The 16,209-nt window shown below is 40.5% G+C and overlaps 2 protein-coding genes across 6 annotated transcripts in view; one reads left to right on the top strand and one right to left on the bottom strand.

Annotated features, from left to right (window-relative positions):
- Positions 1 to 9,605, top strand: part of rxraa (retinoid X receptor, alpha a) — a 176,481-nt gene extending 166,876 nt beyond the window's left edge. For all 5 annotated transcript variants that reach the window (XM_074617717.1, XM_074617714.1, XM_074617715.1 and 2 more), the window contains 2 exons: positions 2,285 to 2,390; positions 3,343 to 9,605. In XM_074617717.1, coding sequence (XP_074473818.1) covers positions 2,285 to 2,390; positions 3,343 to 3,490 — 254 coding nt within the window. In that variant the 3' untranslated portion in view covers positions 3,491 to 9,605. The remainder of the gene's footprint in view (positions 1 to 2,284; positions 2,391 to 3,342) is intronic.
- wdr5 (WD repeat domain 5) lies at positions 9,217 to 15,699 on the bottom strand. Its single transcript, XM_074617721.1, has 14 exons — positions 15,489 to 15,699; positions 13,374 to 13,483; positions 13,066 to 13,174; positions 12,801 to 12,874; positions 12,579 to 12,668; positions 12,091 to 12,180; positions 11,864 to 11,947; positions 11,731 to 11,786; positions 11,163 to 11,209; positions 10,797 to 10,872; positions 10,543 to 10,576; positions 10,208 to 10,282; positions 9,921 to 10,008; positions 9,217 to 9,742 (listed from the first exon to the last, which is right to left on the bottom strand). Exons 2-14 carry the CDS (start codon positions 13,449 to 13,451, stop codon positions 9,642 to 9,644), a joined length of 1,002 nt encoding a protein of 333 aa, XP_074473822.1. The 5' UTR covers positions 13,452 to 13,483; positions 15,489 to 15,699; the 3' UTR covers positions 9,217 to 9,641.
- Positions 15,700 to 16,209: the final 510 nt, after the last annotated feature.

The following is a 16,209-nucleotide window of genomic DNA, read 5'->3' as shown; positions in this document are numbered from 1 at the left end:
CTACATTGACGCTGCTCACTTGCCCTCGGAACTCGTTTACAGCGTTCTCCCTCAATACTGGAACAATTTAAAAAAGTGCCACTTAAACACAAACATCTGTATGTGCTGTAGGGCTGCTACTGTTTCTAACTATAACCAAGATAAAAAAAAAAAAGATTCAGCTGTTATTATTATTGCTAAAATAGAATATGACTCATTAAGGACTTGACGCTTAGTGACACTCCACCTAAAATCTATATTTGAGTATCAAACTCTCTCCTCCTGTATGCTCGACAGATGGCTGTAAATAGTTTCTTTACTGACGCAGCCGGAATTCGGTTACAATCGATTCCAACGGCAACAACGTTTCACAGCAGGAAGAAAAATATGAAAACATCCAGAGAAGCTTCTTGAACCGCCCCTTGCAGCATAATCCACTCTCTCCACTGCCCCATCAGTACTCTGATTCTATTCATCCATTCAAGCATTTTTCTTTCTTAAGAAACTTTTAAACTAACCATTGTCGGTCCAAAATAAAGACAGATTTAGCAACTGCATGGCTTATGTCTCACATAAAATGTTTGATATAAGAGAAGAAATTTTCCAAACGAGCCGCCATGTTGGTTGCGGTTTGAAAGCTGGGAGCAGCAGCCCAAGAGCAAAGAACATAAATTAATACTCTTTGCCACGAGGGAAAGCGTTCGTCCAATCAGGTGCCTAGTGCCTGCGTCTAGTGGCAGCCCATCATGCGTCCAATGCTTGGAAGCGAGGCGATCACTCGCGCAGGTGAGTGGAACCACTGACTTTTTCATTTTCAAAGAGAAACGGCCAATGAGGAAACTCCAACACTCGGCTGACCAATCGTGTAACTTCATCGCTCAGTGACAGATTTTGCGCTTGTAAGGCTGGTCCTCTGCGGTCTAGCCGAAAAATAAAACATGTCACCATTGGGATCCGTGATTTTTGGAGTGAGGAAACTACGTTTTTCGTCGACCTTTCAATCCAAAGAGTTTTGATACTGTTACATTTTGGGTGGAGTATCACTTTAAGTTTTGGACTTGTGGATCAGCTTGACCTCATTAATGTAACTTGAGGATTGGGAACTGGCTTTTGACTTGCTCATGTTTTCTTTGAACTTGACTTTGGACTTCTCTTGTGAAATTGAGACTTGTAAAACTGATGTGCTTCCACCTCTGCATAAGAAAAGCTGATACAATGCATATTCTATTGATGTGCATGTGCTGATGGTAAACCAAAGGATTCTTTATTTAATAATACGACATCCTACTGTGATTTTTTTTTATGGCATTTTCCTGGCCAAAAAAAGCTTATGGCAGCGTGTTTTCTTTAATTGAGGCCCATGTGTTGCCAAGGCATGTGTCACGCCTGCTATCTATGTGTGCTGTTCTGTATTTAAACCTCATCCACATGGCACCAAAGTAAACTAAACCAACCCATGAATGTGACCCAGGTTTTTAATGACTCAGTGCGGGAGCCTCCCTCCGTCCCTCTGGGGCCACTGTGGAGCCGCTCACCCCAGACACACTGATCCTCTGTGTTCGGCGTTTTGTTCGGGCCGCATCCAGGCCCACTGGCCCCGGTTCACGTCTCGGCCTGATTCCTTGTTAATTAGGGGTTCACAAGACTGGTCTGACGGAGAAAGCAAAGGGTGGGGTAGGGGGGGGGGGGGGGGGTGTAGGAGGGGACGGCGAGGCTAAAAAGGCCCTCAGTCGTTTCTTTCCCACACTGTGTGATCGAGTCCAGTCATTAACAACAAATGTTCATTCATTGTTGATCAATTGTGCAACGCTTTGTTCATCAGAAATGTTAATCAATGACGTGTTTGTGTTGGGTCCTCCAGTGAGGCTTAAATTAGCGCACTCCTAATTGGACTAACCCAGAATGTGGCGACACACGTCCACAAAGAGCCTGCAGGGTTAAAGCTCAACTTGTAAGTTAGGAAGGCTCGGCTCTCCATCATAAAACTACTGCACAGTGCCTTTGAGCAAGGCATTTGCTCGAGTTTTCACTAGCCAAAAGAGACAGCATTTTGCAAAAAAATGTAAGAATGTGAAGAAGAATGTAAGAAAGCAAGTGTATACATGTTCCTGCAGGCTGTTCTCACGCCATTTCCATAGTTATTTTAACCCAAACGGTGACTTATTTTTTACGTAACTTGCATATTACATGCAGGAAGGCACGAAAAATGAGGTAAGATATCATATGAACCGTTGTACGAGGATACGTTTGCTCATGAAACACTGTTCCTTTCTAATTGTCTAAATTGCTGTTGTTTTCTCCACAGACTCTAAAGGTCTGTCCAATCCAGGTGAAGTAGAAGCTCTGAGAGAGAAAGTGTATGCGTCTTTAGAGGCCTACTGCAAACAGAAGTACCCCGACCAGCCTGGCAGGTATGAATCCAAACACAGGAATGACTGTGTGTGTGTGTGCACGTACCCACATTTGTCCTCATTTGCTCTCTCTTCATTTTGGTTTAATAAATTGCACATTGTATTAATGAGAAAGGAAAAAAAAGATTAGTGTAAAAAAAATATATTTTCAGCAATATTTTTCAATATGTTTTCATTCATTTTCCATCTGTTTATTACATGTTGCTCTCCTGCCAATTAGCTGTTTGGATGCCAGAAAAAAGTTTTGAAGGTTTAAAAGAGGGCCTCATGCAAGAACATGTTTTGTATTCTTATCCTAAGAGCTAGTTAACGTTTGCTGTTAGCTCCGTGCAGGACTGTGCTGCTTACCGGCTGCTAACAGCTAACATTTACCAGCTCTCGTCCTGCCGATTTCAACACGGGAGATGCTTTTGATTTACATTATGATGCATGCAGACTCTATTCAGTAAAAATGAGTATTGGGCAAAGGTTAATTCTAACGTTATCATGATGTGTTCCAATCTTGTAAAATGTAGTTTTTTGGCGCGAAATTTGAATAAACAGTTGTATGAAGGAGATGTTTTCACAGTGATATAAAATAAATAATAGAGTGACGTTACTAAAGGAGTGTGTGTTGAAGTACATGGGATTTATTGTTTTACTCTGGGTTTTTACCGTGGTATTGAATTGGTATGGAGAATCGTGGAATTTCACTGGTATTGGTAACGACTACAAAAAATTCTGGTATCATGGCATCCCTACTCCTAACTGCACAAACTTAGCTAAGAGGAAATGTGTCTGTGCCACTTTCATACAAGCAGCTCTTGCACGAGGCCCAATGTGTGGCTGCTGCACATTATGTTGAAGGCACTGTATGCATGTGCATCATCAGTGGTGTAGTTTGTCATCCATCGCGTCCTCTTGTCAGATGCATAATGATCTTGTTTCTAATTCTGGTCTTGTGTTGTGACAGGTTTGCCAAACTGTTGCTGCGGTTACCAGCGCTGCGTTCCATCGGCCTCAAGTGTCTGGAGCACTTGTTCTTCTTCAAACTCATCGGCGACACGCCCATCGACACGTTCCTCATGGAGATGCTAGAAGCCCCGCATCAAATGACATAATAGCAGAGAGGGTTGAGCCCTCTTCACCCTCTCCCTCTCTCTCCCTCCCCCCCCGCCACCTCCACATCTCCCACCAGCCCTGGATCGGGAGCAGGGTTCCTTTTTTAAAAATCCCGTCTCCAGCAATGGACAGATCATGTGACGACTTTTGATGGAGAAACCTCTCCCTTCCTCCCATTCCTCCCTCCCTCCCCTCTCCCCCTTTTGATGCGTTTCAAAACAATGAATTCATCATGTCAATGGGTCTGTTTTATACCTTGTAAAAATATATAAATAAGAAAAATATATATATATATATGAAAATCACACGGCAACACGAGTGACAAACAGAGGACTTAAAAATAAGATCGGACAGAAGACAAACGTTATTGAGCCATCGTTTTCATCCTCGCTTTTCCTACACCATGACAAGAAAAAGCAGAGATGATCAGGTTTTAACACCCACAGTTGCTTGCAGGTATTTTGAAAAACAAAAATAATCGGCGCTGATGTCATATTTGGATGCTCAGCGTTGTGACCGGGACAATCGTGGACTGCTGGGAGAGCCTCAGGCTGTCTAGACTTGGACCTGAGCCCTCTTTTTCTCTCTTTCAGGACTTCGGGGAGGGACGGTGGTGGTGGTGTGGGGGGGGGTGGGGCGACAACGTCTGCTCAAAGGAACTCGTCGGTTCCTGCCTGACTCGACTGAACACGTCAGGTCTTGCACTAGCTGTTTTTGAAGTGTGAGCTTTTTTCTGGAGTAGAAGTGGGTTAACAAGACTGCAAGTGCTCAAAAAAAAACTCAGGTCTCTGCCCAATTCCAACAAATACAACCATGTCTTACTCTATTAGCACTGTGCGACACCGGGGGAGGATGACATTATTAGTTCACTGATCAGCCCTTCAGTTAATTGATCGAACGAGAATTTGGGGAGCTTGTTACGTACAATCTGTATACAGTCATCTGCATACGGGAAGATGCAGGCTTTTGTAAGTTAGCCACACATTAGCTTTATGCCACATGACGCTCTGAAAGGCTACCAGCAGGTGCAGGATTTGTCATCCTATTTCACAGCATTTTGCTGCAACCTTACAGGTGAGCCCAGCTAACTCGGATGGCTGTGAAAGTGAGCGCAGTCAAAATCTGTGGGGAAATATCGTCGCTTCGCCGGCCTCCGAGCTCCTTTTTTTCCATCCCTTTCTCCAACCTCTCCACTTCTCATTTTGTGTGATTTCACACAATTCTACACCTCCACACTCAGAAATCCCTCTGCCTACACGCAGCGGTGTGTTTCGAAACACCTCATATCTACCTGTACAGAAAGTTACAACCGTATACAGTATTGACATTATTTTTCAGTTTTTGATTTTAACAACAGCAATGCACAATTACCTCTGTTTCCATCCCTCCGTCAGCTCTCGACACTCATCGAACCATTTTACAGTATGCGGGAGAAGTGCTTGTCGTTGCAGCAGAGCCATTATTTTGTTTATTTGTTTGTTACTTGGCACTTAACCTCATGACAGCGCAGTCGGGTTCCCAAACGGAGAGCTGATGTTGATGTAATCGACCTCTGAGGTGGAATTTGGCCCCGGTCAGGGACGTCCCCGATTGTTTTTTCCTCCTCAGAGGGGACCCACACACTTGCTCTCTCTGCACTTCTCTGGACAACCAAGTGTCATTCAAGTCGAACTGAAATGTTAGATATCTCCATGTTATGTATAAATATGCTTTTTGCCCATATTCTGCTTTTTTCCCCTCCTCCTCTCCTTTTCTCTAAATGCTGCAGCTGCTGCAAAACTATGCATTAAGTGCATTTCCAAAGATTGTCCACAGAGCGGGTACATGTTAGTATGGCTCAAAGTGTTTGTGAGGTGTGCGTCCGCTGTAATATTTTCCTGGACCGGAGTTAATATCTTATTTAGGTTATTTCACCCACTATTTAGACATTTGATAGTCATTCTGTACTTGCTTTATTGGCCATTGACAGAAAATAAGCAACTCGTTTTTAAAGTGTTTTATGAAACAGTGGAGCGTAGCAGAGTTTAAGGACGAGTATGATATAAGAAAAGGAACAAAAAATCCTTTTAGTTAAACCAAGGATTTTTTTTCCGATATCTGCTTATTCACCACTCTTTCATAAGCACCTTGACACTATCTGGACCTGAAAAACAAAACCTGAGCACTGTGTTTTTAACTGAAATGAATAATGGTCTGAGGTGTATGGAGTCCTGAGTGTGCCACTTGAATAATGTTTTTTTCCAGTGCTTATTTATAATCAACTCATAATTTTAATAAGTTTAAGAGAATATGAATTACATTTGCATTTCAAATGTGCATAAAAAAGTAATTATAATATATTTGCTTATTCAGTTTAAATTATTGATTATTATTGTCATAATACTGATTTTAAGACTTTTAATTTTTTTGTAAACCATTTTCCTAACACCTTATATATCACAATGGATTTGTTTCCTGCTTTAACATTTACAGTTACCATTTTGTGTTTGCTTTCATTTAAAGCGTCACTTAAAAAATTAAATCCAACCTGCAGAGCAGCAACAGGAGCTTTTATTGGCCAGCTATTGGCATCTGATCCGCCCCCACGGCTCCTTTTATCTTTGCTTTTTTATTATTATCTGTCAACGAATTAATTGACAATGATTAAATGTTATAGCCTCAAACAACTATTTGCGATGGAAAGATATAGAGGAGTAATGTCTACCTGAGCAGAGAATGAAGTCGTTCTCCTTGTGTGTTGTAATTCAAGCTTTTCCGTGCTTTGTTGACATAGCCGGGCCGGCCTCGCATGCCTTTTAGTGCATGTGAGCGTGCCCCACTGGCTAGCTCACGGCCGCCGCTCTGCACTGCTCTCATACGACGGTTACAGCAGATAACGGCGTCTGTCAGCACTGTTGCCGTTGTTTGCCGTGTTAGCGCTGTTAGCACCGTTAGCTGCGAGCCGCTGACTCAGCCGTCGCCATGCTGAGAGTCATGACAAAGAACGTATATTGCCGAGAGATGAATGTCAATTGTTTGTTCCATTGCAACATCAGCGCCCACCAGAAAAGCTACGCCTCTGTCACTTTGGACTGAAAACGACTACCGGACGGCAGTAAAACATCCGCCTAAAAAGTGCCGTACAAAAGTAAAACAAAATTATTTCTATTCTATCGGCATATTCTACCGAAATGGCCTGTGTTGAACAATAAAATATTCTAAATATAAATTGAATTTCGAATTTAGCACCTTCAAGTCTGAAAAACTTTTTTAATTATTCTGGTGGCACCATCAGGACTCCATAAAAGTGTTGACTCCAACCAAGACACCAATGATACAATGACCATGTGCTAACTTCTCACAATGTTTTGGGTCTAGTTTCACAGAAGGTCCTCTAGTATGGGGGGTTGACGTTGCAGATGTTAATCCACCTCTATGAAACTGATCTCTTTCTTTATGAAGAAAAAGCAAAAAAAAAGTTGGTTCAGATGCCAGATCTGAAAAGTCACATACTGTATGTGTACACTATATAGCTGCAAGCAGGACGACAACATTTCCTTTCAGTCAGAGAGCAGTTTGGATATGAGAAGAGTGATGAGGAATGTGAGCTCCCTCTAGTGGAAGAGAAGCAGCGCTGCAACACTACTTGAATTTTTCTACAAGTATTTAATCAGACAAAAAAGATGGCACTTTTTCTCGCTGTGTTATTATTATCATCAGTGTTCATTTTTGATCAGACAAAACCTCAGTGTCTGTGCTTGTTAAAACTGAAAAAAAGAAGAAGCAATAACTTCAGTATGACCTATTGGCTTGTGGGTTTTAGTATTACTCAACTATGGAACTATCCAGGTGACAGTATTGACTGCCAGTCTGAGCTCAGTTTACACTATTTATATTCTGGAACAATTCTACTTGTTTGTCTGTTAAAGAGAAACTTAACTCTTTTTGTAAGACTGGGCTAGATTTGCTGATTTCTTCTTTTTTTTTTTAGAGAAACGTTGCAGATTTTAAATCAAACAAAGCAGATATTAAACGTTTGTGACCCAACTTTAAAATGAATATCCTCCTGCTCCCTTAAAGTCTGACGTGTCCCCCTCTTTAGTTTACTGTGATTGGCGACCGCGGGTCTCTTAAAGCCATAAAGTGGATGATGTGCGAGCTCAACAGACGAGGATCTTCTTGACTCGATCAAGAACCGATCAACCCACACGAATGCTTTATAACATAAAGCTCTATTTTGTTAATATGTATATGTGTATATATTTATAAATATATATCGACAGATCTGTTCCTTGAGTATTTCCAACATTGAAAAGAGGGAGACAAGTCTTTCAGACCAAACTGTTCCACAAAACTCTGAATTTTTGTTTTTTGTTTTCACAAATATCTGAGGGTTTTTCTTCAAACGTGACTTTCTTAAAAATCAATCCTGATCAACCAGCAGAATCGCAGCAGCTCTAAAGAACCAACCAGCTTCTCAGCAGTTTATGGGACCTCAAAAAACCATGAAAGAGAAAAAAATATAAGACTTTAAAAACCCTCCAAAATGTATGTGTTGCTTGGCAATTGTATGTTCAAAAAGTGTAATCAGGAAAAAGCTGAGCTTTGTGACACAATCACTGCTTTCTTTGTTGCTTTGACGGTAAAATGGAAAAAAAGGAAAAAAAAAATACTTGGAAAAAGATCTATTTTTGTACAAAGGTAATTTTATCCCTTGCTTGTGTACTCTGTCCTTTCCCCTTTTTCTTCTGCGGGCTGTCGTATACGTTGTGGAAAAGCTTATTCAACGAGGCAATTTTCAGATTGAAAATTTTTAAGGTGCGAGGAATTTTGTTGGCTTTGGCACCTCGGTAACTGTGTCGCCTTTACTTTGCCATTTTCAACCTGTCGCTGCAAGACGGGGAATGTCTTCTTTCATTATATTTTTGTCGATTTTTTTTAAAAAAAGGAGATGGATTTTTTTTTTGTCATCTGTTCTTTGTGGGTTGTTCTCTGATGTTCTATCTTTTCATGGACAGAAAAAAAGGTTATTAAAAAAAAAACTCAAAAGTGATTTCGACTGATGCCGGCTGAGTCTGTGTTCAACGTTCAAGTAAAACATCATGAAACATACAAAAACTGGTTTATTATTTAGTCGCAGGTTATAGCCGTCAAATGCAAACATGTATTCCACGAAAAAAAAGAAAGAATCCAGGCTAACTACGGAGAACAGAGCTTTGTGTTGCAGAACTACAGTAGGAGCTAATCGAAGCAGAGGAGGCCTTAAAAAACAAAGACAGCTAAAATAAATCACAATACGTCAGTTCAATATGTACAAATCCTAGAACACAAAATAACTGCATTTGGTCACCGTCGTAAACTGTTAAAATTAGACATAGGAGGGAGGACTTAATTCTCCAACAGGACTATAAAAGATTCATAACATTTGGGGGCGTCTGTGACATCATACATCACATTTTATTCAGGCATTTTTAACTTTACTTCTCACGTACTTCTCAACTTCAAATCCTGGTTTGTTGTCCTAAAAGGACTCTGAAAATATCTTGCTATGGCACACAGTGAGATCTGGCATTGGATATTAAGAACACTAATAGTGGTGCCACTTGAATAAATAACATCCGTAAGATGTCTTTTTTTTTTTTTTTACACCTACAGCTTGATGTCAAAATCGCCCTCTCCACCTTGAAGTCTGAAGACGACACTACACAAATTCACAGACAAATTAAAAAAGGCAAAAGAAATCATAGAAAGGCCAAATAAGCGTTACATTTATTGTACAAGACCAGAAATGCTCAGTTATATGACGCCGTGACATCAGGGTTAATGCAGTGTCAAAAAAAAATACTGAAGCACCAGAACAGCAACATTGTTGTAAAGTATAACAAAACTTCCCCCGTGGAGACGACAAAATCTGGCACACGTTAACAGACACGTGGAATATATCTCAGATGTGACGAGGGGTGGGTGGGGGTGGTGGGTGATTCACTCCGGCTGATACTGTACGTGGTTGTCTCATTTTGGTTCTCCTCGCTGAATTTCATTACCCGAAAGCCCTCTGCATCCCGCAGGAGCTCTCCGTTAGAAAAAAAGTCCTCTTTTCTTACAACAAAATAATAGAAAAAAAAAAAAAGAAAAGAAATATGAATGGCCCAAAAAGATCCAAAAGGGGGCTTAGCAGTCGCTTCTCCATAACTTGATGGTTTTGTCGTTTTCTAAAGCCGCGGATGCGATGATGTTCTCTGTCGGGTGGCAGGCGGTCGAGATGACGACGTCTGAAAAGTAGAAGACGAGAAGGAAAAATTGACATATTACACCCAGCCGCAAATATCCGTCTTAAAAATATGAGTTTGCTGACTGCATTAGGACAAAGTGTAAAGGTTTTAAACCTATTAAGACTTCAGATCTGTGCTCTCAAAAACAACAAAGTAAGATACGGCGCGTCTCCTGTACCTGTGTGGCCCTGGAGTTTCTGCACGATCTCCTTCGTCTGCAGGTTCCAGATGTAAACCATGTTGTCCTCGGAGCCGGACACGATCCACTGCAAGAGAGAGCGGCCGCTTAGCTTCACTCGGTTACATTTAGCTGCATGCGTCCAATCATTTCAAAAAGCGTAAAATATAAATATATAAACTGTGCGGGTGAGGCATTAAATACCAGGAAGGGTTTATTGAAACAATTAAGGAATAAAAAGAGCATTGAAATCAAAGAATCTTGAAGTGCGCTCAAGAGAAACTTACCTTTCCACCGGTGACGGAGAAATTTGCAAATATGCAGTACTTCTCGTTTTTGTGGCCGGTGTACGTTTTCAAGCACTGAAATGTTGGAGGAGTTATGAAAAGTTAATTATCTCTAATCACACGATCAAAACTATAACCATTAGCACTATATTAAAAGTATTTACCAGTAAACAAATATGAAGAAAAATACATTTTGTTATCATATAATGCGACTTGACTCAGGAATAAGATGCCAGTGAGGTTGCGTCTTAATATATTTAACTACGTGTAGAATATGAGATATGAACGATATATGAGAGAACGTTATAATTCAAACTGAATGACCAGTTGCTTACCTTTCCTTTGCTGTAGTCCCACAGCTTCAGCGTGCTGAAAAATTAACACAAACACATCCGTTAAACAACAACGTAAAAACCAATAGTCTTTTAATCAGATTTTTACTTTGTGTACATTCTGTTGATGTAGAACTGCAGCTGAGGAGAGCTGATTGTAGCGTTATACCGCCCTCTGCTGGTGAAAGTCCTACATTTTAAAAACATTAATGACCACTTTCTAAACTAGAGCGGAGCATCGACTTCACACTACTCACTTGTCCAGTGTAGCAGCCAGGATGTATTTCCCGTTGGGGGAAAACTTCACAAATGACACCGGAGGGTTGTCGTCATCTAAAAGTAAAAACACAACAACAGGAGCAGCGTCAGCACACAATAGTATCTAAATACCTAATACAGGTGAGGTCCCATTTTATGATGCCTCGATTCAGACGGAATTTTCTGTCACTAATCAACACAAAATAAACAATTACAATCCAGCTATTTGAGTCAGTATCGGCCCGATATCGGTATTTGTGCATCCTCTTTCTGTAATAAACTAAATGAGGAGGAGGGGGAAATCTGCACACATTATAACAACGTCAACGAGGCCTGAGAGAAGTGCGCATACTGGGTGATCTTACCTATGAGTGTCTTTAAACACTGCCCTGATGCTGTGTCCCAGATTCGGCTGGGAATGTAAAAAAAAAAAGTGATTTAATTAAGGGTTATTAAGACATTTCATTGTTAGGTAACACAATTAATAAACAAAAAGCATAGCATTGTCATTTTAGAATACTGTTAACAATGCTGATGAGCATTTCTGCCTATAAATATAACATTAAATTACAAATATAAATGACATCTGCTAGAAAAATCTCTCTTCATCTTGCAGGGTTTAGTGTGTTACTATTTGTCTAATACGTTCACGCTCGTGTAGGGAATTTTCTATTAAGCTATGAGACCTCAAATAATAGTCTTCATTAAATAAAGCTGTTGACTTTTGAAAGCTAATGGCGCATACTTGCAAAACTGTGACAAATAAGATCCATTAGGTCTTAAACTGACTGAGCACGTAATGTGCTAATGAGGACCACGGCTTGACATTTCCCACAGTCACTTTTTGTTTGTTTCTTAAATGTGCTATTAGTGAGGGCTAAAGATGCGACGTGATTAGTGATCAGCGATCTATGTAGACGAGTTTGTTCTCACCAAAGGCCGTCGTAGCTACTGGACACGATCAGCGAGCCGTCTCTGTTGAAATGAACCTGCGAGCCGAGACACGTCAGTTAATCTTGAGTCTAGAGGATTCCTCTAATGTTTAGAATTTAAAAAACAAACTTACAGCCGAGACAGGGTCAGAATGCGCCGGCAATGTTTTCAAACACTTCCCGGTCTTCACGTCCCATATCCTTACGCTTTCGTCAAACTGGAAGCAACAACATTAAATCACGTATTACTTACACATTCTTATAAAAATGCTCAAACCGAGCTCTTTAGCATAATAAATCGAACATCTGCTTTACATTTGCTGCTTCTTGTTTTATGCCAGAAGCTCCGTGCTGTACTCACCGATCCTGACACGATGAGATTGGACTGCGGGTTGAAGTTGCAGCAGAAGACGTAGTTGCTGTGACCTTTTAGAGTTTTTAAGCATTTCCCCTAGATGGAAGAAAAAATGAGTTGAAATGTCTCGCTGGTAACAAAAAGAAATGACACTCAAAGCCACAGCCGGTATTAGATAGTTAACGCTGGGAGTATCTGCAGCTCTTATGGTGATAAAACTTTAACTTTAACAGAAAACCACAGATCCTAAGAGAGTGCGTGGATTTCATTTTAAAACTTCATGAATGTATAATGCTACAAGACGCTGTGTGAGACACTACTGCTGCAGCCCTTTGTGTAGACAGGGAGAGGTTTTCTCCCATTTATTTATAGTAGTGCATGTTTAGTTCAGCGATATTATGAAGCCCGCTGGGAGATAGCATGATCAGATCGCACTGCTTGGTGATACAATAACTCTTATCATTTCAGTTAGACAGTCGGTCTTGCTCTCTCACCGAGCTGACGTCCCAGATCTTCAGGGTTTTGTCGTCCGATGCAGACACCAGGAGGTTGGAGTCAGAAGACCAGGCCACGTCAGATATACCCTGCAGGGTCAAAATCATGGGGGAGAATTACGAAACATAGTACTCGAGGCTCTGATTGGAAACAGCAAAGGATGGAAGAAAAGTAAAGCGTAAACACTGCAGCGGTGAAGGTGATAAATCGGTTTAACTCACAAGTTTGTGTCCAGATATGGTTTTCTCAAATTTGCCGTCGTACGCTCCCCAGATTTTGATGAGTTTATCAGCAGCTGCGGAGACAAAAATCAATATGCATTCAGTGTTGCTGCAGAGTCTCCATGGATCTATGCTCACAAATACTTAAATATCTCAAAATGGAATTTTACAGTAGCGCTGCGATGATTAGTTGAATAATCAATCGAAAGAATTGGCAACTATTTTGATGATTTTGAAAATGAAAAAAAAAAAAAAGGTTGCTCACATGAGCTGGCGAGCCACTCTCCGCTCGGACTGAACTTGACGGAGGAGACGGCTTTAGTGTGGCCCGCTAGTGTGAATTTCAGGCTGTAGTTTGGCTTGGCAGGTGCAGACTGTGAATGAAAACAAAACATGGCATTTAGAAAAAAAAATCTCCCTCTGATGTGCAACAAACATTTATTTATCAAAAAAGATGACAAAGAATTCCCAAATTGTCTCACCCTGCCCACAATGACCATGAATAAACCAATAAGTGCTGCAGTTTGCAATAGAACGGGAAGCTGCAGGTAAGATATTTAATGAAATTCAAACCTTGCTTTGACTGGCAGATGCCGATGGAACAACTGGAGGTTTCGTGTCAGTCTCTGGTTTCTTATCTTCTGTTGCCATGGTGAGGAAATGAGCATCTATTGAGCACGATCCTGAAACAGAGGAAAGCAGACATTGAAATTAATTTATTTCTTTAGAAGTTAGTATGTGCAGACAACCAAAGTGAAACAATGCATAACCAACTGTGCATATAGTCTGAAGATTTTTAAAAAGGCACAGCAACATGCAGGGTTTAGATGTCTATCATTATTCAAATCTGAAATAGCCTAACAGTGTTTAAAAAGGTCTGCAATATAAGGAGACAGCTTTGCCCCACATGTCACAACACAACATTAATACGTCGGTAATACTTTATTATCAGACAGGTCTGAAATTTGTTTTGCATCACAGCAGCTCCATTTGCAACATCACAAAAAGGACAAAGACAAGAAAAACAAGGATACGTACATTTAAACATTACAATAACAGAAGGCGACATTCAGGGCCCTTCAACGTACATTTGATCTAGGATTAGGCTCCATATTTAGTTTTGGGATTGACTGGTGTACAAAAGAGTGCTTCAGTCTAACCTTATTAAATCGTGGAACCCTGTATCGCCGATTTGATGGTAACAATTCATATTCACATAAACATGGTTGGGGTCAGAGACGATGGTGTTAGCCAGCCTTAATATGCTATTACGATGAGCAACTCATTATGATGCATTAGTGTATGATGTTAATTACAAAATATGTGTTATCATTATTATGTGCATACTGATCTCTTCCATGAATACATACATCATTTAATTCAAGTGAGTTTTAATTGCACTGTGCAATATAAGCCGGTGTTACATCAAAATCTGTCACCACCGAAATCTGTGACCATCTGAGAGCCAGCAACACATGAGGTCACCATTTCTGAAAATGTGACCCCACTGACTGTATCTGTGTAATAAAAAAAAACACAAATATAATTAAAAAATTTTTTTAATCTAAAGATATATTCACCATCCTGACGACAGCCGTCAAAAATGGTGACTTATGTGATGCTGGTTCTCTGCGGTAACAGATTTCGGACATATTTCGGTGTGACACCTGATTAAATTTTTTTTTTTAATTGAAGAAAATTAATTTAAACTCAATACTTCTAACATGGATAGGAAAGATAACTTAAATTATTAAAAAAAATAATATAATATATATATATAATAAGAAAATAATTCAAGAAACAAAAAAGAAATGCATGAATAAATAAATAAATAAATAATAAGACTGCACTCTTCCATAGTAGCTCTATCATCATCATCATATATCAGTTCTTCATAAGCAGCTCTGAGGAGACACTTTGCATGTTGTCCTTTCATTAGTCTTAAAGCACTGAGATGATCGTCCACCAGCAGTATCAGATTGTTCAATAACAAGGTCACTCTTAATGTCCTTCATGACACCTGACTTAATTGACAAGATGAGAAACTGCCATTTATGCTAATCATGTAAACTACGACAGCTATTTATATATATATATATAGAGAGAGAGAGAGCAGACAACTCATAGCTAAGCAAACCAAGAGGAATGACACTAATTCTCAGTAAATCTACTGTAACATGTGTCATGTGTCCTGCTCTTTAGTTGTTAAAAACACATGAACCGTGTGGCTGTTTTCCTACTTTAGCTTAGCGTTGTTTAGCTATCTCTAGCTATTAGTTAGCTCACGTCAACTAGCATTGTTAGGGTTAAAAATGACCGAATAGAAACATGTTATATATTCAGATATGACTATAAGACTGTCTAGTTGGTATCAAATTACAAAAAAAGTTCGTGTTTAAACGCAATAAATGTGTAAATATGAAACAAAGAAGCGACCCTGACAGTAGTTAGCTATTATTATGTTAACTGTACAGTATTGATTTACACATTCAGGGTTTAAAGCTCGACACAGAGAGAGAGATAACAACTCAATGTTAACACTACTGGTTTAATAGGAGAGCTAAGTCTGATCGTGTAGCTTCAAAATGCCACTGATGCTGTTGACACATTTTGGTTGAGCTTTGCCACGGAGAGAGGCCTCCTCCATTCACACACAATGAGGGGATCAGTCATAAACACGACACTCACGGTGGTTTGATGCAGCTTCACGGTGGGATTGGTGCTCCTCGTAAAGATTTTGAAGGAGAAAATGCGAGGATTTGTGTTCAGACGATCATGGAGGACGTCTAAATATCAAGTGGCTCGCTGCTGGATGCTCTGCCTGCCTGCCTGCGAGGAGAAGCGGGGAATGTGGTTGTGGAGGTGTCTGTCTGCGCATGTGCGTCAAACCTGAGAAGAGACGGAAGCCAGTGAGGGACATAAAAGAGTCTTCTGCTTTTTCTTCTTCTTCTTTAAAGTTTATTGGTGGTTGGCAAACAACGATTTGGTGCATTACCGCCACATACTGGACTGGAGTGTGGAGCAGTAGATTGGCAGGAAAAAATTTAATAAATAAATAAAATTAAAGGGACTATTTGTAACTTTCAGAAATGCTTCTTAACAGCGACACCTGTGGCCGTGAAATCAGCGAAAGTCAGCGTCGGGGTCGCGCCTGCTCGCTCTAAATATACCAGAACGAGCATCGCTCAAAACAGTGAGGCGACACAAGTCAGCTAAAACCACAATATCACTCTATATTTCAGCTGCTTGGCAGTAATGTTAGCTGACCAGACGGAGGTCTCTCCATGAACATGATTTAGATCTGATCCTAGTGTTGGCTTTTCCTGCCTAAGTGCAGGCTGAGGCAGCGGGGCTCTGCAGCGTGTCTCCCTGCTCTCTCCGCCCGCAGCCGGAGAGAGCAGAGGAGACA

The sequence above is a fragment of the Sebastes fasciatus genome, chromosome 19 (assembly GCF_043250625.1).
Source record: "Sebastes fasciatus isolate fSebFas1 chromosome 19, fSebFas1.pri, whole genome shotgun sequence".
Lineage (NCBI taxonomy): Eukaryota > Metazoa > Chordata > Actinopteri > Perciformes > Sebastidae > Sebastes > Sebastes fasciatus.
Note: the sequence above shows the minus strand (reverse complement) of the source record. Positions and strands in the feature narration are given on the sequence as shown.

Bases quoted from the DNA above. Each gene is read 5' to 3' on its own strand.
- wdr5 (XM_074617721.1), bottom strand. From the start codon at position 13,451: ATGGCAACAGAAGATAAGAAACCAGAGACTGACACGAAACCTCCAGTT. The intron at 11,210-11,730 runs GTGAGAACAAAC...TTACATTCCCAG, and splicing joins AGTAGCTACGACGGCCTTTG to CCGAATCTGGGACACAGCAT. The intron at 9,743-9,920 runs GTACAGGAGACG...TCTACTTTTCAG, and splicing joins GAAACTCCAGGGCCACACAG to ACGTCGTCATCTCGACCGCC.